This window comes from Mesocricetus auratus, unplaced genomic scaffold, assembly GCF_017639785.1.
Source record: "Mesocricetus auratus isolate SY011 unplaced genomic scaffold, BCM_Maur_2.0 Super-Scaffold_2245, whole genome shotgun sequence".
NCBI lineage: Eukaryota > Metazoa > Chordata > Mammalia > Rodentia > Cricetidae > Mesocricetus > Mesocricetus auratus.
The window spans coordinates 35,046,124-35,071,925 of NW_024429180.1; the positions used below are offsets into that span (position 1 = coordinate 35,046,124).

The 25,802-nt window shown below is 36.2% G+C and overlaps 1 protein-coding gene across 3 annotated transcripts in view; it reads left to right on the forward strand.

Annotated features, from left to right (window-relative positions):
• Diaph3 (diaphanous related formin 3) overlaps positions 1–25,802 on the forward strand; it is a 433,102-nt gene that overhangs the window by 192,838 nt on the left and 214,462 nt on the right. For all 3 annotated transcript variants that reach the window (XM_040754912.1, XM_040754964.1, XM_040755016.1), the window contains 3 exons: positions 7,852–7,947; positions 12,601–12,695; positions 16,777–16,878. In XM_040754912.1, the coding sequence (XP_040610846.1) occupies positions 7,852–7,947; positions 12,601–12,695; positions 16,777–16,878 (293 nt within the window). The remainder of the gene's footprint in view (positions 1–7,851; positions 7,948–12,600; positions 12,696–16,776; positions 16,879–25,802) is intronic.

Genomic DNA, 25,802 nt, shown 5'->3' on the forward strand with positions numbered 1-25,802 from the left:
AATTTTCACTGATGTATTCCTCACAGGGATAAACAAATAGGGAAATAGCCCTGTTATGGAGGTTCATACCTGTAAGCTCAGTACCCTGCATTGTGAGACAGGAGTTTTAGGAGCCAGTAAACTACATAACCTATTCCTACATAGTGAGACCTCACTTAACAAACAAATGAAACCAATCCTAGCCAAAATATCACAATGAAGGAGGAGGGGGAAGGAAGAGAGAAGAAAGAGAATGGGATATTGATAACATTGTTCGGATCAAAATGTTTCTCCCTGCCTAGGTAGTTGGCTGTAGATGTGTCATGGTGATAAACAAAGAAACCAAAAAGCTATGGATGGCTTCAACGCTTCATCAAGTAATGAATTCCTTCTTTGCAGGACATATAGTGTAAAGCCCTTCAAGGCCATTTGTTTTGTGGCACTGACTACTGAAGCAGAATGCTGTGTAATGAGAAATATGCATATATTTACCACTCTTTTGATGATTGCTGTTGATGAAATAGTCTTTTGCACTAAATTTCATTTTGTGCTTCAACCACTCTTCCTAAGTATTGTATAGGTTATACTTTTGAATTGTCAAAGTCTTTTTTTTTTTTTTTGCCAGAAAAAGCGAATTGGTTGTGTCAGGCACACACCAATATTTGAACAGAAATATAGCCTCTGAATATTTCCTGTCTAGTTAGTTGTATATCTTTTGTTTATGTGTCTAGACATACTAAAATTAAGTGTGACAGATCAGCCATGACTAAATCAGTTTATACAATTATAGTTTTTAGGACTAAGGTGTTTACTTTCATATTTTGCCTAGGTTGTATTATAAACCAAACCTGTGAAGGTGCGTGCGTGCATGCTCGAGCGCGCGCGTGCGTGTGTGTGTTCTCATAAGTCTTTTCACCTTCACCTGTGAATTTTATATTTTACCACTCTGAGATTTCTAAATCTTACATAAAATCATGTTGTTCTTTTGCAACCACCTACAGTGTGAGGCCCCTTTCTCAGCTGGTTTTTTATTCCCCCTGAAATTCTAATCCTTAAAATTGTCAATCATGCTGGGCAGTGGCAGTGCATGCCTTTAATCCCAGCAGTAGGGAGGCAGAGACAGGGGGATCTTTGTGAGTTTGAGACCAGTATGGTCTACAACAATCTCCAAAGCCACAGAAAAACCCTGTCTCGAAAAACAAACAAAATAATTGTCAATCATATTATCTGTGCCATATAGCAGATACTGAAGCCTAGCTAGGAGAGACTGTGATGGTGAACTGACTTTCCATCCTGAAGTGTAATTTTTTCCCTAAGTTTTGAGTTCACCTAATTGTATTTGGAAGGTTGTGCATTCCTCTTCCCTCCCCAGACCCGTTCACCTCACTCAGCACTCTGCTTGTGAGCAAACAGAGCAATGGCATAATTGCATCCTGTTACAAACCAAACGACTGGGAGAATTTCGTTTCTCTAGTGTGCTTATCTGCAGACCACTTTGTAGTGCAAATTTCTATATCAAGCCTTCTAGGGAGGTGGCTCAGGCTCATATCTGGACAGAGCCAAATCTTTTCATTGGCCACCTATAAAAATCTCTGCAGTCAAGTTTCCGCATCTGTAGAATGAACAGATGACATTTGATCATCTATGACTCTTGTGCTCCTACAATTCATGAAGTTCTTATATTCTTTATTAGCCTCTTAGAATATCTACAGTAAGAAAGATAGATGTTCTTAGGTGCCTCATTTTCCTCCTACCCCTCATTCCACTTTGAATACTGTTAAGATTTCCCTGGCCTCATGTCCTAAATATGTTACTTATTCTTATTTTTCCTGTAAATGGGCTGAATTTATTGTTATCTCTTAGTAGTATAGAGAATGCTTGCTTTGTAAAACAGGTACAGATCTGTATTTTCTCACAGCTTTGAATTCAGCTCACTGTGTTCAGAAGTTACATAATTAAAAATGGCAATTTATTGTAAACATCAGTATGTAAAAATTTAACATTTGTATAAATGATAACTAGATACATTTCCAATGTTTTGTGTTTCAAAACACATTGGCGTGATATGCCTTTAATCTGAATCAATAAGAAACATCATACAATTACAAATTGCATGTATATAAATTGTTCTTTGTGAAAAGGAAAAAACCTGTCCTTTAATGTTCTAACTACCAATACATTTTGACCTGCATATTCTATTTTTTAATAGTGAAATAATGTATGATAAAATTTATATGGAATTTATGATAAAATTTATATGGACTCTAATTCCTCAAAGGTCGCATTTTAAATCAATCTGATTAGAGCATAATGGAAAATGGACCAGAATAAGATGTATAATCATGTACCATGGAACTATCATTTTTAATGGAAAATTTAGTGTGAAAGAAAAGATTTTGAAAGGAAATTCTTCATATAATTTTGCCAGTATTTTCGGGACTATGAGCATAGGAAAGGAATAAAGTGAAAATGTAGTTTAAAAAGACTTTTTCAGTTCATGGCTCTTGGCACCAGAGTAAGTTTCATCATCTTTGATTTAATTCAGACATAAAGCCAAGGCTATGTATAATACAGCGTATGCTGTGTTAGTGATTGGGGACACTTATGCTGTGTTAGTGATCGGGGGCCTTATCTTATGCTAATGATTGAGGACACTTTCGTTGTTCTAGTGATGGGGGCACTTTTGAACAAGATCAATCCTCTCATGGAGAAATGGGGTGTTATATTGCATGGCTAGAAGTAGGATTAAGGAACCCTTTTAATGGCATAAAGGCTAGCTCACAAGCATAGAAAGTTTTTTTGTTTGTTGTTTTTAGTTTGTACGAGACAGGGTTTCTCTGTATTGTTTTGGAGGCTGTGGGTCCAGCCCAGCCTCGAATTCACAGAGATCCACCTGCCTCTGCTTCCCGAGTGCTGACATAGACAGTTTTATAATCTGACCCTCATGTTATCCAGGAAAAAACAAATCTAGTCTTGAGGCAAAGGTGTTTGTACTGCTTACAGATGCAGAGCTCCACCCATGTGTGTATGTGGGGGGGGGGGTTTGCTTTGCTGGTGTGGGCTACCTACGTTTTGCATGTACACTCTGATGCCACTACTTATGTTGCTGGGAGGGTTAAGAAAGGAATTATCATTTTGTGTCACTCTTCTTTATTCTCTCAAAGATCTGTGCTCTTATGGGTAGGTTCAGGGCAGCGGCATGATTATGCTGACATGTAGAACTGTTTGCCCTCATATCAAACTCCTTTGCGTCCGGGGCATAGCCTGTTAATGTTTCACAGAGATATTACCAACATAGAAAATGTAAAAACTTTATTCCCAATAAATGATCACACTCCCATAGTCATATTTTTCCTTAATGAATCATTTGTATTTTTCTTCTACTAGTATGTTTTCCATTTCTATAAGAAAATAATGGTAGTTATATGCTTTACACAGAAAGGAAGCTTGTTTACCTCAGGAGAATGTCACTAGCCTCTGTCTGCTACCTTTAAGGACATATTGGTGAAAGGCAACATGGCAGAAATGTGAAGGGGTCCATTAAAAGTGTTCTCTTCCTCTTTCCGTTTGTGCTGGGCAATTGAAATACATTATCTATGACATTTAAGTCAGATCTCTGCTTTCCCACTGATTAGAAGTAGCTAGCTATCTGGCTGATTTTAAAGGAAAAGCCAAACTTTTCACTTCTAAAGATCCTGGATGTTTGGGTTTGTTTGTTTTTTTTCTATGGAATGTTTTTCTGCTAAGTCGACTTATTGTTTGTACCATATTACCAGAAACCATTTCCATTCTTTTCTGTGGGAAACTGAGTCTTCTTACCCTGCCCATCGTTTCATGTCCTTCCCATCCTTTGACTGTGAGGAGTGAAGGTGAAGAAACAATACAGTTGTTGCATTTTGAGTACAATGATACTTTAATCAAGAGACTACCATCACTTTCTTGTAAACAAGGTAGAATTGGCTCAGTTTGTTTAGTCTCTTAGAGAAAACTCAAGTTGCAAGGTTGGTAGTAAACTTTATTTTTTATTGTAATATTTAGTATACTGGAGGAAAAGCCATCCATGTGTTGCTTAAGACACTTATGTAAGCATTTTCACAGGTTGGATGACATGGACAGGGATGGATTCTGGTACTTGGGAGCCAAAGAATACTGAGTGTTAGAGCTCGGGTGGAAAGGTATTCTGGCAATCAGGAGCCAAGGAATAAATACCACAGGTCACAATAAGCATAGCAGCTTAAAGCCCTGTTTCTGGGAGAGGCTTCCCCAGTGTATCAGCTCTGTTCCAGCAGGAGAGGGTTTCCTCTGCGAAGTTGTTACAGTTCTGCTCCAGTCCTGCAGAGAGCAGAGTGTATCAACTTTTCTTAGCCAGGGGAAGGTTTCCCTGGACAGTAAGTGTTACAGTCCTGCTCTGCTCTGCCCAGGTTAATCTCTGCTTCTGGGAAAGAAGGTTCATCCAAACCTCATTCAAGAGATCTATTGGGAGGGAAGAATCCAGGAGAGTGACTGCTCTCTTCCAGGGTGGCAGGAGACACCTGGGTAGCTCGAATAGCCAAAGGTGAAGAGACACAGGTTTTATACAGGGATTATTAGGGTGTAGATTTTTCTAGTGTGGCGATTGGTCAGATTTCAGTCCCTTAGGATAGCTAGATCTGCTCAGGAATTGGTTGGTTTTCTGCACAGGTTTGGGGTTAGATTTGGCTCTGGTTTCAGGCCCAAGGTGTGCTTCTTTCACTGGTCCTTTTTAGCCTTTTGCCTCTAATTTCAAGGCCAGAGTGTATTTCTTTCACTGACTGTGATGCCAGGGCCAAAGTGTGTTTCTTTGGCTCTGCTCAAGGTGTGTTTCTTTGACCGGCCCGTTTTCCCTACAACTTACTCTAGCATTCCTTCTCTCACTGTGGGACAGTCATTTCTTATGTGGTGATCGGAGAAGCTGAATGCTTCTTTATAGAGTTTTCACTAGAAGTCATTTAAAACTTAGTTTACCTTGTCGTTGGTGTTTTCATCAGAGTACACTAGGATGAGTTTCAGCGTGTGAGAGTGTACTGGTGAGAACTTAACCTTAAAAATTAGAGCCTGCCCATCTATATAGCTTATAGTAGATATACTTAAAAATAGTATAAAAATATAGCTTGTACTTAAAATAGTAGATGATTCTTTAAACAAATGGGGTTAAGCTATTGTTAATAGATTTCATCTGTCACATTTTAGGCATTGTAAAAGGACAAAGGGTATTATGTACTGTGAAGGAGATTTTTGTTGTAATTTAGCAACGAGGAAACATGCAGTCCTTGCATGACTGTTGGGAATGATACTGTTGTCTCCATTCTAGATATCTCTTCTGTATGTCCTCATGTCCAGTTGCCTGCTGGTTGTGACCATATGGAGAATATATTCAAAACTGTCCTAGTTGAAACCTATGCCTAATTTGTCAGCAAATAAAGTAGAAGTACCTCTCTTCTCATTTACTCTGTGAATTCTTACATTTATAAACAGGAAGGTATCATCTACATGAGTACCTAGTGCCCAGACTTCGCTCTTGGTACTAACAGTGCAGCAGTAGATAATGGATCCTTTCACCATCCTTATTATACAAAAGAAAATGTTCCTGCGATATGTTCATCCATATATAATATAGGCTTTGAAAGTTTCTTTGCTCCATTATCTTCTTTTTAACTTCTTCTATTGATGTCTCTGATTCACTTTTTTTCCCCTAATATTTGTCTTCCTGCTTTTGCCTCTTTTAAGATTTTCTTTAGATTTCACATAGTGTGTTTCACACATCGTGCTTGCCTCTAGAGTCTGTTTCACTTTAACAAACTCTAGGTACATGAGTTTTCCTGTTAATGCTTGGATTTGGTTGTTCTGTAAACATGTGTATGGATTGGGTCTTTATCCATTCAACCTTTGTGGTACATATAGGCTGCTTCAGTGATGTGTTTATTGTGAACGATGCCCAGGGGGTCGTGGATGTGTATGTGTTCCATGTGCTGGCTCTGAGTCCTTTGGGAATACCAGCAGCCTTACTTTCTGGTGGAAAAGATAGAAAGATAATGCTCTGGAGTAAAAAGCTCAAAGACAGAGAAATGATGTTGGGCAAGCTGGGTGTAGGGTTTGCATATGTGTAAGGCTTCCAAGGACTGTTTTAGGGAGTTCGAGTAGAATTCTTTTTTTGCAGTGTGGTAAGGAGGATATAGATAATTTGCAGTTAGGCAACAAGGGAGACTAGTTAGGGATTGGTTGTCATCAAGGTTGGAAAAGATGATAATCCTAAGGAGGAGAGAAGTAGCAGCCAAGGTGGTATTTTGGAGCGATTGTGTTAGGTAATTAGGTTCTTGGGAGCTAAGAACCCCTAGACTCACTGATGTACTGTGTATGGTTGCACTAGAAGTACAAACTGTTCAGCTTGAGCCACTGAATTAAGAGTTGATGTTAGAAGAGGGCCATGGAGGGAGGTGTACTTCAGGAGTTTAGACATTTGGTATTAGACATTAAGTTAGAGATGGTGAGAGTAAGCAGTTGGATATCGAGTCTGAATCTCAGAAGGAAGACTTGATTTGGAGCAATTATTAGTTTAGTTCTCACTTTTGATGCAACTCTTTTGCTTACTCGTTGTCTCCACGTTGATATTTACCCTCTGTAATTATTGTAACTCTCCTTTCTCACCATTTAGTCACTATATGTACTAGTTTACAGAAGGTCTGAGTGTTTCCTAATGTAGAGTTGTCTAGATATATCTACAAGATGGTGAATCTTCAGTGGCTCCTCAGTACTCTGCTGATAAAACTCAGCTGTGTTAGACTGGCTTTAAAGACTTTGGATAATTAGGTTACTGTTTTTATTTCAGTGTCATTTAATTTACTTATACCCTCTCTTTATACTGTATGCACAACTTTGCTGTTTACACTCTTGAATGTGTGTGTGTGTCTCTTCCCCCCTCCCACATTCCTCTCTCTCCCCCTGTTCCCCTCTACCCCCCCCCCTCTCCTCCCACCCTGCTGTACATTCCCACTTGGCTTTTCTTCTTCCAGCCTTGAATTAGGTACGCTTAATCTCAGGAAGATCATGCATGCTTGACTTGTGTGCCTTATACTTGTCTTCCACCCTCGCCCGTGGTTCTTACTGAAAAATTACCAGTTTGTCAGTATATTTTGACTCCAACTTATTTTGCACTCAATTGTATTGGGTCTTAAATTCTATGGAATTGGATATCTGCTTGGTCTAGGATAGCCCCCTACATCACCTAGCCTACCTTTATCCCTTCTTGTTTAGTATTCCTATTACAATAAAAGAATGAAAATAACCATACAATAAAATCAGCCCTTTGTTTATGCAGTATGTAGGAGTATAATTTGTATTTCCTTAGGGAGAGTAAATTTCACAATAAAAACACGTGGTGTTTATGAAGAATACTGAATTAACTGAATAATTACTGGAACATTTGTTCTTTTAAATACATGTTGTATCATACAAAGAAGCTATCTGTTTTGTTTTTTCTTTTTTGTTTAGTATTATTTGGATCACTTCTTAAACCTTTCCAAATTAAGTTTGTCAACTGCTGTAACTAGGTTCTCTTTTCATATAAATCTTACTATGTACACTGTCACATATCATGCTGTGATTATGTACATTATAATTGTTTTACCAGCACTCTCCATTTTAGTCTCCAGTCTTAGTAATTTTGAACCCTAAGAACCACCAGTGTCTCCCTGAAGCAGTGGAAGTCCAGGGCGGTAGATGATAATACTGTATTTATATTACTGAGTGATGTAGTATACATACATACTAACTTTTTCTATGGAAAAAGTTCATTTCCTGCCCATTAACCTTGAAGTTCATACTGATTCTAGCTTATATCTCTCTTTTTTCTTACAGTGAAAATGAATACAAATGATTTTGAAGAGAAGAAAGTTATTAAGAAAAGAATTAAGGAACTTAAATTTCTAGATCCTAAAATTGCTCAGAACCTTTGTAAGTATCACATACAAATATCATTAACATATCGACTCTCTGTGGATTGTTTCTTGAAATCTGCTCATTTTGTGTCTTGTTTTCCATTATTTTAATTCCTTTGCTTGAATGATAAATTCAAACATATCTCTCCTTCATGTAAATTATGAGATTAAATTCGTGAAAAGATTAATATGTACTGGAAAATAAGAAAAGAATTTAGGATGAAATTCTGCCTCTCACAAGTGTAAAATGAAAAACTCTTCAAAGTTCTTTGTTCAAGTATTAAAGACCAGGAATTCATGTAACATCTTGATAAAAGAATCAGTAATCTACCTATCCAAATATATATGTTATTTGTGACACTTGATCATGCAGGACAGCAGTTGGAATATTAATGGAAATAAAGATGAGGAGTGAAATGAATTCCATTATCCCACCTGAGCAGCTCAAAGCCTTTTCCTCAAAAGCACTGATGGAAATTTTTTAGATTTAATTACTGTTATGGGAGCTAAATATGCAGTGTTCAACTGTCTTCCCTGCTGAATTATTATGAGAGAAGGCAATAATTTTGTACCTAATTCATTTCTTACTGCATCTTAAATGCATCAAAGAGAGTTCTGCTTGGAGCTAAGATGACTTGACCTGTGTATATTACTTTCTGGTGATGCAAGAGGGATATAATATGAAGAATATAGAGGGTTGAGGAGTATTAATATGGCTTTTAGTCTGTGTCTCAATTGTTACATGCCTCAAGTGAGCTTTTAGCAAATATTGGAAACAAACAATTCTCCAGCGAGAGGATAATGTTTTATGTCATTGGTTATACGAGAGCAATATGTGTAAAAGGTGGACTTAATAGTCCTCCTATGAATGTTTCAGAAATGACTCTCCATCTTCAGTATGGCAGAAAGTAATCCTCTCTCCAATGTAGGCTAAGATTTGATCTTTATGGGCTAATATGGTAGCCTTATTGCTACTGGTCAATACTCAGTCTGCTTTTTCTGAGCATACATTGATTGCGTGTCTCTACCCATTTTATATTGTTATTACCATGTAAAATTCTTGAGCCAGTGAATAATGTAAATGGAGATGATATCACTCCTGGTTGGAAGCATTTAATTGTTGGTTTGGTCTCTTTCAGAGCTGTCCATCCTCTTAATAATATGATTAGAATATACTGCTCAGCCTCTGAACTGTGGCATGTGTTAATTTTTTTTCCTCCAGTAGAAATATTTTTGTGCATGCAAACTACATTATTGAAGTTTGGGATCTTAAATATGATATGTGTATATGAGAATTTTCTCGCTGCAGTGACATTTTCTCACATAGAAGCATTGTATTACTAATTGGATGTTGTCAAAGTGATACTACTTAATCTCAGAAAAGTAACAATGTTTTGAAAACCACCCTCACCCTGCATTAACATTGTTAATCCTGACTTAAAATGACCTTTTTTTTTTAGGGTTCCAAAGGGAACTTTTGTAATGCAGTGCTTCCCAAATGGATAAGCTATGATACTTTTAGTCTAAGTATTTTTCTTGAGGTTGGATAATTGACTTTTTGTTGTAAATTACATAGCATGTACTAAAATGTCATGTATTCAGAGGCAGTAAACCACTGTAGTAATTGTTATTGTCTTTGGTACACATTCCTTGTTTGTTATTTCACTTTTATTACAACCCCATGTGTTGACATCATAGATAGTGAACCTGGTGAACTTTTAAATAAAAAAAACATTAATAATTTATTCTGACAGTAGTCTATAGATATAGGTATATTGTGTGTCTCTGCGTGTGTAAGCACACATATAACATATGTGCATATCATGCATAAAATATATGTGCATTCCTGTTTATAGTTTACAAAATTACATTAATGCCATAGTGAAGGATCCTGTATGTTGGTTGCTCTAGGTAGAGTGTGTGTATTCTACGTTATTTAATTGAGAAACATGTTTTAGGAAACAATTGAATGATAAGATCCAAAAGCTACATCACAACATATTTGTCTATAATCATTATATGGTTATTATCACCCTTTCAGCTTATAGCCAAGTGTTCTGATTTAAACACTACAGTGCTTTAGTGACTTCTAATTGCCTCTAAAAGGATGGCTGGAGTCAGAGTTGTTTTCTCTTTATAAAACAGGATCTTGATGTATTAACCCCTAAGTTGATTGTGGTCTAGACAGTAACAAGAGGTTTAGAATGAAACAGTTGCAGTGAATCTGTAGTTGGTAGTTGAAGGCTGACACTGACTGGAGAGATTCCCTTCTAAGTATTATTAAAGAGAAGAGTGATGTATGTGTCTTATCATTGAAGCATGCTGTCTATCTTTGAGGTAACATCCAAAAGTCACTCCTTTGTTTACCTAACTTGCTTAAAGTTGACTTATTTTACATGTGTTGAGTTCAGGAAGGTTTTGCCAGTGACTCAGGGCCCAACTAGTTGTATAGAACTCAAGCACCAAGAGAAGTCTCATTTTTTTATATGATTCATGTCTTCTGCCAGATTCTTTAAAAGTAGGATATTTATTGCTTTAAAGGAAAAATCCCTGAAATCTAGGAATTAATGCAAGGGTTGAAATATTTATAAATCTCCACACATATCTGCTTGAAAAGCTGAATGCTGCACTTAGCTGAGCGCATGCTGACATTTTAGTCTGTGCCATCACACTGGGAAAGACAAGTTGTGCCCAGGTGATGGCATTAATTTTCCAGCACCTCTTGGATCCCTCAATTGAATATTTGTTATGTGACTCTCAGTAACTTTAAATCATTAAAAGTATAAACTTTGCTAACATCTTATTTTAATTTGAGTTTAGTTACTAGGCTCTTACTTTTCAGTTCTCCTGTGTCACTAACTTTATTACATCAGAGCTATAATGCTCTTTAGGAATCTCTTAAAGGGACTTCTAGAATTCACTGAAGGTATTATAGTTTGGGGTATGCTTTATCTCAATGTAATAGTTAATAAAAATCAGGCCTGTATAAGGGTGCGTGGGCCAAACGCCATGGAACCCAGGCTTCCAGGTTCCTTCAGTGGAGACTTGTCTACACAGTGCTCAGAGTATTGCTAAGAAAGGATTACTTCGGTATTCTGAGATTTTGCTGGAACTTTATCATAGTCCATCCACTTCCTTCAGGAATAGAGCTGATTCCATTGCTCAAAACTCACCTTATAAATCATATTCTCAACCTGAACTCTCTAGTGTGGCCCAATACCTTCAAGCAACAAAAATTCCCTTCAATTAACAAAAGTGACCCTTGGGTTAGGGATTGTCTCTCTGGAGAATAGGACAAAGAACAAGATCTTCAAGGCCCCCATGGGTGAGGCCAGCCCTGTATGTCTTACATTATGTCGCTTGCTCAATGTGTTTTCTTTTTATACTCTTCATTGAAACTTTTGTTAGCTGCCTTGTTATGATATGTATTAATATGTTTAGGAGAGGCTTATAAAATATGAGCTTTTATTTAAAAGTCAACACTCATGGTTAAAGAAAACAATCCTTTAGAGGCTTATTTATAACCATCTCCAATTTTATGTCTTCCTTCTTACCCTTAGTTTTTGATATAGCACTAACTTTCATTTTCTAGAGTTATGTCTGTTCTGTTTTCCTGCTCGTAAACAGTAAGTGTGGTATCAATTACTGTGAATTTTACATAAATGGAATCAATGCATGTTAATGCATGTAGCTATGACAGCATAGGATTTCATTCACTGACAGTTGTACTTGATTCACACTTTTCTTGGGTAACATGGGACACTCGTCACAGTAAATGTAACTACCAAGTAATTTCATAAGGAAAGTCCTATTTGGCATTTACCAGGGTACTTGCCAAGCTAGAGTCTGTTGATAATTGTGATAGAAACTGCATGATTGTGTGATAAATCTTGCATCAACTATTTGATGTTAGGAGTTAATGTCAACTTACTCTTCCCCAATCTTGCTTCAACATAACTGTCTTAGTGCCTGGTCTAGGTGTTCTGAAAAATTTGCAGCATTTTTTTTTCAGATATGTGACTTGTCTGGTTCTTAAAGCTGAAGTAAACCTCTGAATACTAACACACATCTCCCTACTTCCCATATTTCTTACATTTTGTGTTCAGTTCATGGATCCTGCATGCTTTTTCCATTGTCTATGCCTCTGTCCTCAGGAGATGATTCTCCCTCTGGGGATGAGGTTATTTACTGTGTTGATTTATTTCTTTTTGTCATTAATGCTCAATTTTAGTTATTCTCCTACATCTAGTTTAATACATTTTATGATGATTAGATTTCATTCTCATGCTCTCAATTGTTCATTTATTATCCTTTGTGATCAGATGGTTTTTATTTTTATTTTTTGCTTGCTAGATAACACTACTGCATATACTGGGATTTTATCATTTTCATCACACATGATAGTTTTATAGCATATCAAACATATTTAGCTTGTTTTAAATCACTTGAAAATTGGCACTATTCTGATGGTTGGCTGTGACACCTACATAGGAAACCAAGATGGATTCTTGAGCTCCAACTCTAAGCTGGAGGAGAGCATTTATTGTATTAATGAACTTTACTCCACAGTGGTTCTATAAAATGTGTACATACTCTGATTTTAATAGATAGAACTACCTTTAGGATCTCTTTATTACTTAATACATTATGGTCCTTTCCCCTCTCTCAGCAATCTTCCTGAGCTCCTTCCGGATGCCTTACGAGGAAATCAAGAAGATGATATTGGAAGTGGATGAGACACAGTTGTCAGAGTCTTTGATCCAGGTAAGTAAACAGACATAGCTTAAATTCCAGTGTTTCGTTGCAAGCTTCTCATTAAATAGTAATCTGTAAATGAAGCAAAATTCTTAGCCCAAATCAGTCAGCTGGAAAATCATTGCTGCATAATTAGTTTGAGCATAACTTCTGCATTGCCAGGAGATAAAACTCTGCCTCCTCTCTTAACTGCAGCTAAATATAATGCTATCAAAATGATTACATTTCAATTATTTTAAATGACTCTTTCTGAAGGCAAATTGTTGAATTTTACATACATGTTTTTGTTTTTGTTACAGTTAAGACTATTGGCATGTTAATTTACATTTGTTTTATAACCTTGTTGAATGTGTTTTCCTTTGGCTCCTGGAGTTGAATCATTGGTAAAAGTGAGTGAAGAAGCCTGGCTTCATGTTGTTAGCTTTCCATGAAATCCTTCTTGGCACTGCTGTGCTCTCAGACAACCAAGGCCTTGCTCCTAAGGCCCTCACATTCATTCCAAAGGCTAAAAGATCCTAAAAAACTGTGTCTTCACCTTAGTGTTTTGTTAGTGAGTTGGCAGTGTTAAACCAAAATGACTAAACTGCACATAATATGGAAACCATAACCCAATGTGAAGTTGGACAAGCAAATCACATTATGTGATGAGAGAAATTCTTCCTTTTACCATTTTATGTTCTGACAAGAATACACTTGCAAGTTCTAAAATAATAATAATAATAATTACAATAATAATATATTTTAAATGTGAACTATATAATTATCATTTATAACAACAACAATAATAATAATGATTATGGAGCCGGGCGTTGGTGGCGCACGCCATTAATCCCAGCACTCGGGAGGCAGAGGCAGGCGGATCTCTGTGAGTTCGAGGCCAGCCTGGTGTACAAAGTGAGTTCCAGGACAGCCTCCAAAGCCACAGAGAAACCCTGTCTCGAAAAACCAAAAAAAAAAAAAAAATAATGATTATGATAAGGAAAACAACAAGCCACATGACCCTTGCCTGTGATGGCTGCCCTCTGGAGGCTGAGGCAGCAGAATGCAGAGTCTGATGCTTTGTGGGGCTCCATAGGGGAATGGGGAAAATGTACCAATGATTGTTTATAATTCTGAACAATGGTTAAACGTCATTAGATGTTTTTACACATCAGTAACTGATACCTCCAGAAGTTGTAGGCTTTGCCTCCCTTGTCTGTGTCTGTCCTGTGGTGGAACAGGCTCTTAGTTGAGATTATTTGTGCCTGAACTGAAATTACACAGTTCAACCACTTTTCTTAAACATTGTTTTTCTCCTGTAGCTTTTTTTTAATTTATAAAACTCGATTTTCTTCTTTGTTGTTGACTGTGTATGTGGCTTCTTGCTGAGAGCAGATGCTTAGTTCCTTAAAGAAAATTTTTCTACACAATGCATATTTGTATTTCTTGTAATGAGTTTGTTAAATATTTACAGAGTAAGTTTCAACTTGGTTACATGAATGCTTTTGACAATTGTGTGCATTTTGTGGTCTAGAGAAAGAAAAAAAAGGTCATTAGCATTTTGTGATCAATGTCCATATAAGTTTAGCCTCACATACTTTCTTAATGTACTAGTCTGGCCTGAAGTCAGGTTTTGTCAGGTCTTGATTCCTTTCTGCCTCTTACCTTGGGTCCTCTCTTTATCCTATAGGCAGGCATCACTGTACTCTTCTCTCCTTTTTTGCATCATCTCATCTTCCTGTTACTGGTGCTCTCCCCTCTTGATTACACTCAACACTGAGCTATTCCAGGCTCTTCACCCCAGTTTAAGGCCGTCTGATGGTACTGGGAATCCCAACTCTAGTTTTGAGTCTTTTTGCCACTTAAGCAGATATTTTCGTGAGTAGACAAGCACATGTTGGATCTCGTTGCTTTTGTTCTTTATAACATGCTTACTAAATGTAAAGCCAGAGAATAATAGAAATTTCACATTATTTGAAGTCTTACATTTAGTATTTTAAATTTCATACATTTTAGAATGAATGTAGAAGTAAGACATTACTTTGTAATAATCACTATTTTTGTTATCATTGTTCTCTGTCCTTTCACTTTGACATGCTGTTAATATGCAATGTGTCAGAAGTGTGTCTATTTTTATGGTACGTTTGCACACCATTATTCATGTATTGAAAATAAACACAAATTAGCATTGTTAACACTTTATTGTACATACGGTGCATAAGGCTTTGTATGAGTGTCTTTCGGAGACTTCACCTTTTTGGAGTGTAATTATAATGCAACATAGGTTTAGCTTTGTTCAGATTGATGAGAACTAGAAATTGGATTGGTAGAACATAATCTTTTGTACGTTTGAGGCCAAAGGTACTTAAATCTTGACTCAAGACATAGAAATAGGGAAGGAGAGGATAATTGAATAGCATAGTGGTATTCTTCCTGGCAATATACTGTGAATGCCGATGATAGACTCCAGTGCCTGTGCAATGCTCATGGAGAATTTAGTATGGAATTGAAAGGAGAAGAAGGTTGGGCCTGCACTCTTACAAATCATGAGTTTTCCTCAATGGAACATACAAATACAGAGGGGAAAATTTGTAATATTCTGGTGAATATTACTAAGATATATATTTTAAAGATATGATGAGCATCCTAAAAATGCTAATAATCTGAGTAATCCCATTTATTAGGGAATTTGACAGTGTAGCTGAATACTTGAACAGAAAAACAAAGATAAATACCCAGGCTTTTGTTCTCAGACATTTCCAATCAGAGAAATTCATATTCGTGTGGCAAAAATTTTTTTTTGTTTTTTTGTTTTTTTGTTTTTTTACGAGACAGGGTTTCTCTGTATTGTTTTCGAGGCTGTCGGTCCAGCCCCAGCCTCGAACTCACAGCGATCTGCCTGCCTCTGCCTCCCAAGTGCTGGGATTAAAGGCGTGCGCCACCACCGCCCGTCTTCATGTGGCAAAAATTATGTACTTTTAATGCTTACATTCACCTTGCAAGGATTAAAAGTGACTACCTTGTACTGAGCGTATTCTTAAATTGCCACTTTTTTGTTGTTATTTTTGTTTTTAGCGAGTCAACCAAGGATTTATCCAGAGATGAGCCTATGGCACGCTCTTTGATAATACTATTTTTGATGTGTGACACCCTCTACTACTATTTTAAACCAATAATACTTTGGATAAGCTTTCTTTCTGCCTAGAGACATGAATAACACTCAGTGGAGTCAGTTGCTCCTTTTGCTTGAGTCTATTGACATAGTTTGGACGTGTGACCTCCTTCTCCTTTCCTCACCCCTTCATTTTAATGTTAGTATACTGACTTTACCAATATTTTAAAACAAATGCTTTATGTAAGTTTTAATCATGGGTCTGGAGATGACCTCTCATTCTTTAAGTGGTTGTGTTAAGTGTGTGGGTTGGAAATACTGTACCTGGCCAAAAGACCTGAACAGCTGTGGATTCCAGACCATGGTAGATACAGGCAGGTACATGGTAGATATATGCGTATGCATTCTATCTGCAAGGTTCCTCATCCTGTGTTTCCAGCACCTCTAAAAATTTTCTCCCCATCAAAAAATTATTAAACGTATTTTCAGTTTGTATTATTAAAATATGATCCTTCTAAGTTAAATCTTGTAAGCTCTGCATTAAAATTCCCTTCGTTCCTTTCCTATTCTTTCCCTTGCCTTCGGTAGCAACTTATGATTTCTTTGATCCCCTGAGTAAAGTGCTGAAATATGTTTGGATTTGCCTGAGATTTCTGACATTCAATTCCCTAAAGCTGAAATGTAATGGATCATATTTATCCAGGTGAGAAAGCTGTTCTTTTGGTATAGGTTGAGTTTTCCTTTCTCAATTATAAGCTAATCAAATAAATATTAAGGTGTGCTTGATTTGAATATATAATAACTGGGGTAGAGGCAAGTAAAATTGACTGTTTCCACGCTGAGTGACCTGTTGCTTAAGGCTCAGGATAAGAAAGGTTATCGGGAAAAAAATAAGATTAATTTCTTGACTGGTTTCCGTGCTGCAGTTTACTGATTAATTTCCCCAACCTTGGAGAACTGCATGTAGTGAAGGTACTTTTCCTCGGTTTTAATTTTTAGAACTTGCTAAAGCATCTTCCTGATGAAGAGCAATTGAATTCATTATCCCAGTTCAAGAGTGACTACAACAACTTATGCGAACCTGAGCAGTTTGCTGTTACGGTGAGTACTGTGTGTCATGTCTTACTTATAATGTCTCTTCTGTGTGAGCTTTTACTGTGCAAAACAAGTGACAGACAATAGAAAGCTTCCAACCACACTGGTATTCATGTGAGCATTTGATGGCTATCTAGATTTTTTTTAACCTGAAAATATTTGTGACAAATTGTCTTGATTTAAAATAATGTATTTAAAGTTGGGAAGAATGTTTGTAAATTTTCTATATCGTATCAAAATGTAGAACAGGAAACACACTCCTGATGAATTTGATATATTTGTGATTTATTGTCAATTCATGTGTAGAGTTCTAGCAAACTGCAAGAGTCCATTACATTCCTCATTTCAATCATTCATTTGAGTTCTTCTCATGTTTTTAACTATGACATTAGAAATATTGTCTTATTCTTGACAATGAGAGAGGAAATGAATTCAATTGAAAAAACATCATCAACGTATTTCAATAAAGATCTTGTTTGCCTTTTCTGTTTTTTGTAAGCTGGGCCTAGAGGTGAAGACAACTGGTGATCTCTGTATTAGGTACTTTACAACTCAAAGTTAAGAATTATTTTTAATATCAAACATTCTTTCCCTGTTCTCTCCTCCTAGCATTAAGTGATCCCTATTAGGTTGGCTGTAATTGTCATGATAAGTGACATTCTTTTTCACTGCTACTTAATTTTTATTTAAACAGTTTTTCTTATGGCCCTGCCCTGTTTTGCAAATTTCAATGCAAGCTGTGTATTAAATAGCATTTAATAGAATGATTTGATATAATTTTAAATAAAAGAAAACTGGGAAAATTTGAAATTTATAGAACCCTTAAAAATCACTCTAATTGAATCAGTTTTACATTTATATTTGAGGCTAACCATGTGCAATTCCTACTACAGTAATGATGTAAGCAATGAAAAAGATGAATTTTCACAGTGATTGTATCATAAGAGATTCTTCTGGAATGCAAAAACTGTTTCCTAATGGCATCTTAGATTAGAGAGCTTTACAATACAGTTTTTTTGCTTATATCTTAGATTATATTAGTAGCCTCTGGCACATAATAGAGTTATATTTGATATGTTGTTAGCAATTCAAGTTGGCTAATTATTTATGCCCACTTGCACCCTATATTTAGCATATTGTGGGTTCTAACCCTTAAACTTGTTCCTGACTTTTTTTTACTGACACACTTAGCTTACCCGCCCATAAATTTCTTTCTTTTTTTTTTCGAGACAGGGTTTCTCTGTATTGTTTTGGAGGCTGTCCTGGAACTCTCTCTGTAGACCAGGCTGGCCTCGAACTCACAGAGATCCACCTGCCTCTGCCTTCCAAGTGCTGGGATTAAAGGCGTGAGCCACCAACGCCTGGCTTCATTAATTTCTAAAAATTGTATGTAGCAAATCTAGGGAATAAAACAGGGATTTTCTTCATTCTTAGTGTGTGTGTTTTTTTTTAATTTTGGAACTTTTCCACTTTAGTTATTTTTAATTTTTAATAAATAAAACACATAATACACAAATACAGATACACAGACACATCAAAAGTAACCAGAGCCAAAGTCTACATATCTCTAATCTCTATTAACTTCTGTGCAGTCAAAAGACCCATTAAGAACAGATGCTGAATAGCTTTACATTGGATTTTACACAGTCATATTTTTTCATTTTCATTTTTATTTTTCCACATTGTGTGACTAAACTCTTGACAATAGCCAATAATGATTTTTTGTTTTGGATCATAGATTGAGAATTCAATTCACCATGGTGGAGATGTCAAGGCAGCAGAAAGCATGGAACAGCTAGTATTATAGTTATATTATATCCTCTATCAAGAAGGTGGGGTAGGGGGAGGAGAGAAAGAAAGGTGTTGGGAAAGGCATGTTCATTTCTTCCTTTAATGAAGTCTACACCTGGTCTGAAGGTTATCCTGCTCATCTTTAGCATGTGTCTTACCATATCAGTTAAACGAATCTTGAAAATGCCCTTTCTAAGCAAGTCCAAAGCTTTGTGTCACCAGTCATTGTAGACCCTTTCAAGTTAATGGCAAGTGTTTGAAAATAAGAACTAAGGCTTAACCAGTAGCTTGTACATTCCAAGCTGGGTCAAACCTCTGTACAAATGGCCAATGTCATTGGAAGTATGTACTGCTGAAAGCTTTTCCCATGGATACTGGGGCAGTGCTGCCACTGCCTGCTAATTTGTCCCTGTGCTTGACTACACTATTCAGTTTCTAGTTAGTTTATTATTAGCATCTCAAAAGTACTATTTTGATGTAAAATGAATTGGTATTTTTTTCTTTAACTCTAGTCTGATTCCTCTCCTTCAAGTCCCCTCTTCCTTCCACTATGGCATTAAAGGAATGCCATCTTAAAGCCCTGACTGCTTTATATTATAAATATACATTGGACAAAACATCATAGAATCATGGATATTTTCTCTTCTGTCTAAATTAAAGTCTTTGATGACTTACTAAGGAACAATGAACATACAGTCTATCAACTTCATGACTTTAGGAAATGATTATAATTTTCTTCATAAGATTCCTATAACACTGATTTTAGTTTTAGAGTAATAATTAAGAAGAAATTCTTGCCATTATCTAAACTTAAGACTTTTACCTTAGAAACATATTTACCTTTCAATGTTACGTAAAATAATGTGCCTTTTCTTGAGTGATCATCTCAGGTGAGAACTAAGGAATCAGTTAAGAAGTGCTCTAATCTTAGTTTATCTTCTGCCTCCCTTGGATTGAGCCCCTTCTTGCTTTTTTTTTTTTTTTTTTTTTTTTTTTGGTTTTTTTGCTCTAAGCTGTGTTTCTTCTCTTAGGTTCTATAGACAAAAAGTCCAATGTATGATTCCTGTAGTGATCTCCTCTGCCTCTTAGCCTGTTGTCTTTCTTGTTTTCCTTCTTTGACAGGGCCTCTCTACTTAGATGTAGCTTCCTTGCAATTTGCTTTGTAGACCCATATGTCCTCCATCTTGTTTGGAGTTTCCTACTACCTCACAGGACTACTTGCTAGCACATTCATTTTGATAAGAGCTATTTTAAAGTCTAGTTATGCTACTTACTTCTGAGATTTTATAGGTATGTAAATTTACTGTTCTGATTCATACCAGTTATAAGCTCTGATAAAATGTATTCTTCTTAAATATGTATCTAAACATCAGATGGTGTACAAGTTCACTGAAGGTCTTTGCATTATACAGGAAATTTTAATGCTCTACAAGAGTTACTCAAAAGCAAACAGCTTGTTTTACATTTCATCATTTAATCTTTGATTGAGAGGCATGTGCAAAATTGGCATAGTCAAACTGTTACGTACCAATGTCATTAACAGAAAAATTAGTGTGGACCAAAAATTTATATGGATTTTCTTATATTATGTCAGAATAGAGTCTGGTATACAAATTAACTATTAAAATTATTGCATGTAATCTCCTGTCAAGTTTTTGGTTGTGATCAAGTGGAATATCTGTTGATATTTGAACTATTTAGCTGATTCCCATCACATTTTACGTCCTTGAAGAAGTATCCCAATTTGATTTGTAAATATTCTCCATCATTCTATTACTACAGATTTTCATCTTTACATTTAATTCTTTCTTGAAATTGGGAACAAAATTCTTTAGTGTATGTAGTACGACCTCTCTTTCCAACTATGAATTTTAACTGAATGTATAGTAAACATGGACACATTATGGTAATAAGGATTTAGCTGTTGAGGTGATATTTAGAGTAATGAGTATCTTAGGCCCCTTTCTGAACTAATTCTCCATGTGCTACTTTGAATAGACATGGACAAGACAACTTCCAACATGCTTTGCATTTGGCCATCCGTGGTGTGGTATGTAATGACATGTGCTTCTTAGAGAGTGACTGAGTTATCCTCTGAAATCAGAACCTCATATTTCCTGAGAATGCATAATGTCACTGAACTATTTACTCAGCTGAATCTCCCCCCCCCCCTCCCTCCCTCCGTCCCTCCTTCCTTCCCTCCCCCCCCTCTCTCTCTTCTATTTTTTATTATATTTTGTTATTATATTTTTATATATACTGGTGTTTTGTCTGAGTATGAATGTCTCCCGAAGGATGTTGGATATCCTGGAACTGGAGTAACAGAGAGTTGTGAACTGCCATGTGGGTGCTGGGAATTGAGCCTGGGTCATCTCAGGAAACAGTGAGTGCTCTTAACCTTTGAGCCATCTCTCCAGCCCCTATACCCAGTTATTAACTTTCTAAGCATTAGAAATTGTATATATTTGTAAAGTACTATGTGTACTGATGTATTATGGGCAGTGAACCTGTCTATCACCTGCTTTGCCTACCAATTTATGTGGAGGTAATATCTGTAACTTGTAACTATCTCTAAAATATGGAGTTAAAAAATCTAAGTGTTATTTATTGTTATTTTCATATCCCAGAATTTACTGATATTTTAAATGGGTTTTTTAATGTTTTCTAGCGGATTTTAGTATGTGAATAATATCACATCTAATAACTTGAACAATCTGTCATTGAATGCTAAGAAATAAAGGTTCTGGCCACTAATATTTCATAAGACTTTATAATATGGCTGATTTTTGTCTATTTGAATTGTTCTTTAATGAATAAGACTAATTGCCATGCTGTTGTTGATAGTTTCAGTTCTAGCATAGGCCATTGATTATTGATCAATTTACTTAATTTCAAAAGTTCTTTTTTTCTATGGACAGTCTTAAACATTTCTCGTTAAGACACTGGTTTCTTCTGGGGATGCAATAGTATTCTTTCTTACCAGCTTCTTTCCTATTTACAGTTTAATGAAAATATATTCCCTAGAAACTTTTGCTAATGGGATCAGGTGCCTAATTGGATCAGGTGTCTACTGCTTTAAATTTCTTCCATCTCCCATCACCCCAAAAGACGGCCTCTTATTAAAGGTTGATTTCTTGGAGTGTAAACTGACTTAGTTGTGTGAGTGTGTTTCATATATTTGCAGGGATTCTTTGATCAATAAGCCATTAGGTAAAATCACTGTGTTCACATTGGCATGATTTTAACTGTGTGAAAATGATTTATGTAAATATTCAACAGGATCAGAAGATTAGCTAAAGTTTGGAAAGAGACCTAAAAATTTGCATTTGAAGCTTGGTGTACTAGACTTATTTTGATTAAAAACTCTGGGATTGTGACTGTTTGTCTCCATATTAGTTAATTTTGCTAATCTGCCCACTCCTTAAAGGAATCAAACATTTAAAGGAGATTGGATCATACAAACGTCCTATTTGTATATTGTATTTTGATCTGCCACCATTTGGTGTCACTGTAGGGCAGGGCTTTTAAACCTTGTGAAGTAGAGGTCTCTTTTTATTATTTCTGCTGTAAAATGTCGCATAAAGCTCATATATAGCTCACTCTATTAAAGTGTTATTCTAAAATAAATCATAATATTTTTGTTGTAAAATAAGTAATACAAGAACATTGAAAACAATGTGAATGTCCGTTGAACGCCCCTCCCCCACTTCAATTTACACTAATTGTCATCCTAACAGTTGGGTTCCTATTGCTTTGTATTACTAATGCATGAATGTTCAGATGAGCGTGTTAAAAAGTGCTTTGTTCACAAACTCTTTTCAGTACATAATGAGGATTATTTTCATGCTACACTCTGTTTAAATTCTTGTTTAGAGTTCCATAACCCGTATTATGACTTTCTTTTAATCATTTGCTTTGACATCACCTAGTTATTCCACTAAAAATGAACCCCCACACATCTTTGTGTATTCATTGAAAGACAGCATATTACTGTAGCACTGTGGTCCAGCTAGGTCTTAGATACTTCTACTAGCTATATGACCTTGAGTAGTTGTTTGTTCATGTTTATTTGTTCTTATCTCCATTTTCATATGAAACAAAACCCATTTAGCTAACCATTGATTTTCTAAGTAATTACCAACACCTAAGTAATTTCCCAAAGTACAAATTTATTATCTCACTACCTTCGATGGCAATCAAAAATCCAGAGATGGCTAGTTGAGCTGCATTCATGTTGTGAGGTCTAGGGTCTCTATACCTATAGAAGAAACCTATAGTTCTTTTGGGCCATCCTTTCCCGGCTGAGATCTTAACTTTGCTCTCTGTGACATCTTAACCAAACCATCTGCCACACTCTCAACACACCCCTCACTGTTAGTATGCCTTATTTCCTTTCTTTACCCTTTGAGTCATTCTCTCTGGAAAATGTCTCTTACCATTTCTATTCTTTAACATAAAAATCAGCATCTTTCCTTTCTGTTGCCATAGTACCCTGTGTATATTTCTGAATGTGTTTTATTACAGTGGATTCTAAGTGTTAGTTTACAAGCAAGAGTCTTCCTTTATGCTCTGAAAACTTTTTTAGATCACTGTGCTACCAACTTCTTTGGTTCATCTTCTAGCGCTTAGTGAACATTTGATATTGATTACATGAAATCAGTCGAGCTAAGAAAAAGAGGGCAACAACATAGGACAAACAAAACACATAGAACCACTTCTTAGACTTAACTAGTATGATTGTGTGGGGGGGGGTATGAATACTCCAACATACACAGACCGGAGGACAATGTTTAGAGTTGATTGTCTCCTTCTGCTTTTGCAAAGATTCCCAGGATTGAACTTAGGTCACTAGATTTCCTTACCTTTTGAGGCATCTTGCTGGCCCCAAATAGCTATTCTTTACTCTCGCCATTTAAAATAATCACTTTAATCTAGTTAAAAATAAACTAGTAGATGATGATACTTAATTCCATTGCGTCCTGTTATCCTGCAGTTCACGATGGACATTTTCTTCACCTTTCTTTAATTCAGAAGGCCATGTTGTGTAAGTGCATAAATATGAATGATAGAACACTTTCTTTAGTATTCAGTGGAATTGATTGCTAAAACTGTTTGGGAAATTATGATTTGATTCTGATTCATTGAAACATTCTTAGAAAAATGGGCCTCCAAAGAGGCTACATATGCAGAAGCAAGCCTTTCTCAGGCTGAATGCCACCAGGCTTTTCCTGTGACCATTAAATTTCGCATATGCAAATAAATCACAATGTCCTGTTTCTAATTAGGCAAGGAGCACAGAGTTAAACTTTAAAACTTAGCAAAAGGCTCCCGCCTGTATGTATGTGTCTCTGTGTAGCATGTGCTTGCCTGCTGCTCAGGAAAGCCAGCAAGGTGTCATCCCCTGGAACTGCAGTTACAGACAGTTGTGAGCCAACATGTGGATGCTGGGAATCAAACCTGGATCCTCTTGAAGGGTAGCCAGTGCTCTAGGCTGCTAAACCATCGCTAGCCCCTTGAGATAATTCCTTTAAGAACTTACTTGGCTTTTCATGATCACTGCTTCCTTTTGTCTTCAGTAATCGACCCCGTGTTTTGTCTGTCAAGTGCATACAGTGTGACTGAAGTTGGTGGAAGCTGGAGTCTTCTGTATCCTGCCAGTTTATTCCACTTAGTGCTGCAGCACCTGCCTGGGATTCAGGCTCACTTACATTGTCACTCTCATCCACGCATCTTTCACTGAGCATGGAGAACATTTGTTTGGGACGGCGAGCTATTATTTCCTAACTGTATTCTTAGCTGTACAAATCTTAGAATTATGCGCCACCCAAGATTATAAGCGTCCAACCACAGTTCCTTTCCCTCAATACTTTAGTTTGTACCCTTCATGACAAGTTATTCTTAGGATCCAAGAGCCTGGAAGCTCAGCAGGGTAGACAGTTTCCTCCTGGTTTAAAGCTTATTAACTTACCTTACTCTGAGTTACCATTGATTTTTCTTTGAACTAAAATCCATCAGCTGTTTAATGATTGTAATTTTTCTTTTGATTTGATTTCTGCCTTCTATCACATTTAACTGCCTAAGCCAAAGTCGTTTACTTTTAATTAAAGTGAAATTCTTTTGGTTTGAGTAGTTAAACTCTGTTGTCAGTTGAAAGATAATTTAAGCCCTCCCCTTTCTTTTTCTGAAGATCTGCATGATTTCTTCTGAATTATTCACATTTCTTAAATGTTATAATATGTGACACTTCGTAGTTCCATGCTGACATAATTCATCAAAGGCCACATATCTTTTCTTTATATGTTTAATTTGTAGCCTAAAAATAATGCATGATTTTTTTGGTTTAATTAAATTTGTCCAGAGAAAAATATAGGTGCTTATAATTGAGCTTAGTTTTTGGCTGATAGACTTGATGTGTTTAAAAGTTTATTGATACAAATTTGAGCTCTCATTAGGTAGTTCTGAAGAAATGACTCCAGACTTATACTTTTCCTTTAGTGTAATTCTCAGCCTTGGTCGTTCAAAGTGGTTTGATTTCATTGGTGGGATTAGGCCTTGAGGTCATGGTGAAAGCTGTACTAATTACTATCAGATATTGTTTATATGAATACATAGTTGTTTATATGAATCCAACAGTAGTTAATTCCTTATTTATCCAATGGGCACATTTCTCAGCATCCTTAACATTTTGCAGTAAATGCATGTTTTAATTGACATTTTTTTCTTTGTTATAGTTTGGGCCAATAACATAAATAAAAGTGTAATGATGTAATGTTGCACAGGAATAAATGCTTCTCAGAAAGTGGTGGCATGAAAATGGGTATATTTTACTAGAGTGGTTGGAAGCTTTGATAAAGGTATAATGATTGAGCAGAAGCTTAATATTAGTAACCTGGATGGTTTTCAGGAAACACTTTCTATATAGAGACCACCATAAACAGCCATCATGATTTTAAGTGATAAACACATTTGATGATGCATTGTGTTTATGCAAAATAATTCCTGTTGCAAAAGAGAATAATATAGTTTATTGAGTGTAGCATTAGTGATCAGGAACGCAAGTTTTGCTTATACTGTATAATGTGTTTCTCTGTGGAAGGAGTTACAAAAAAAGTGAAAGTCACAAACCAATGCAGTTACTA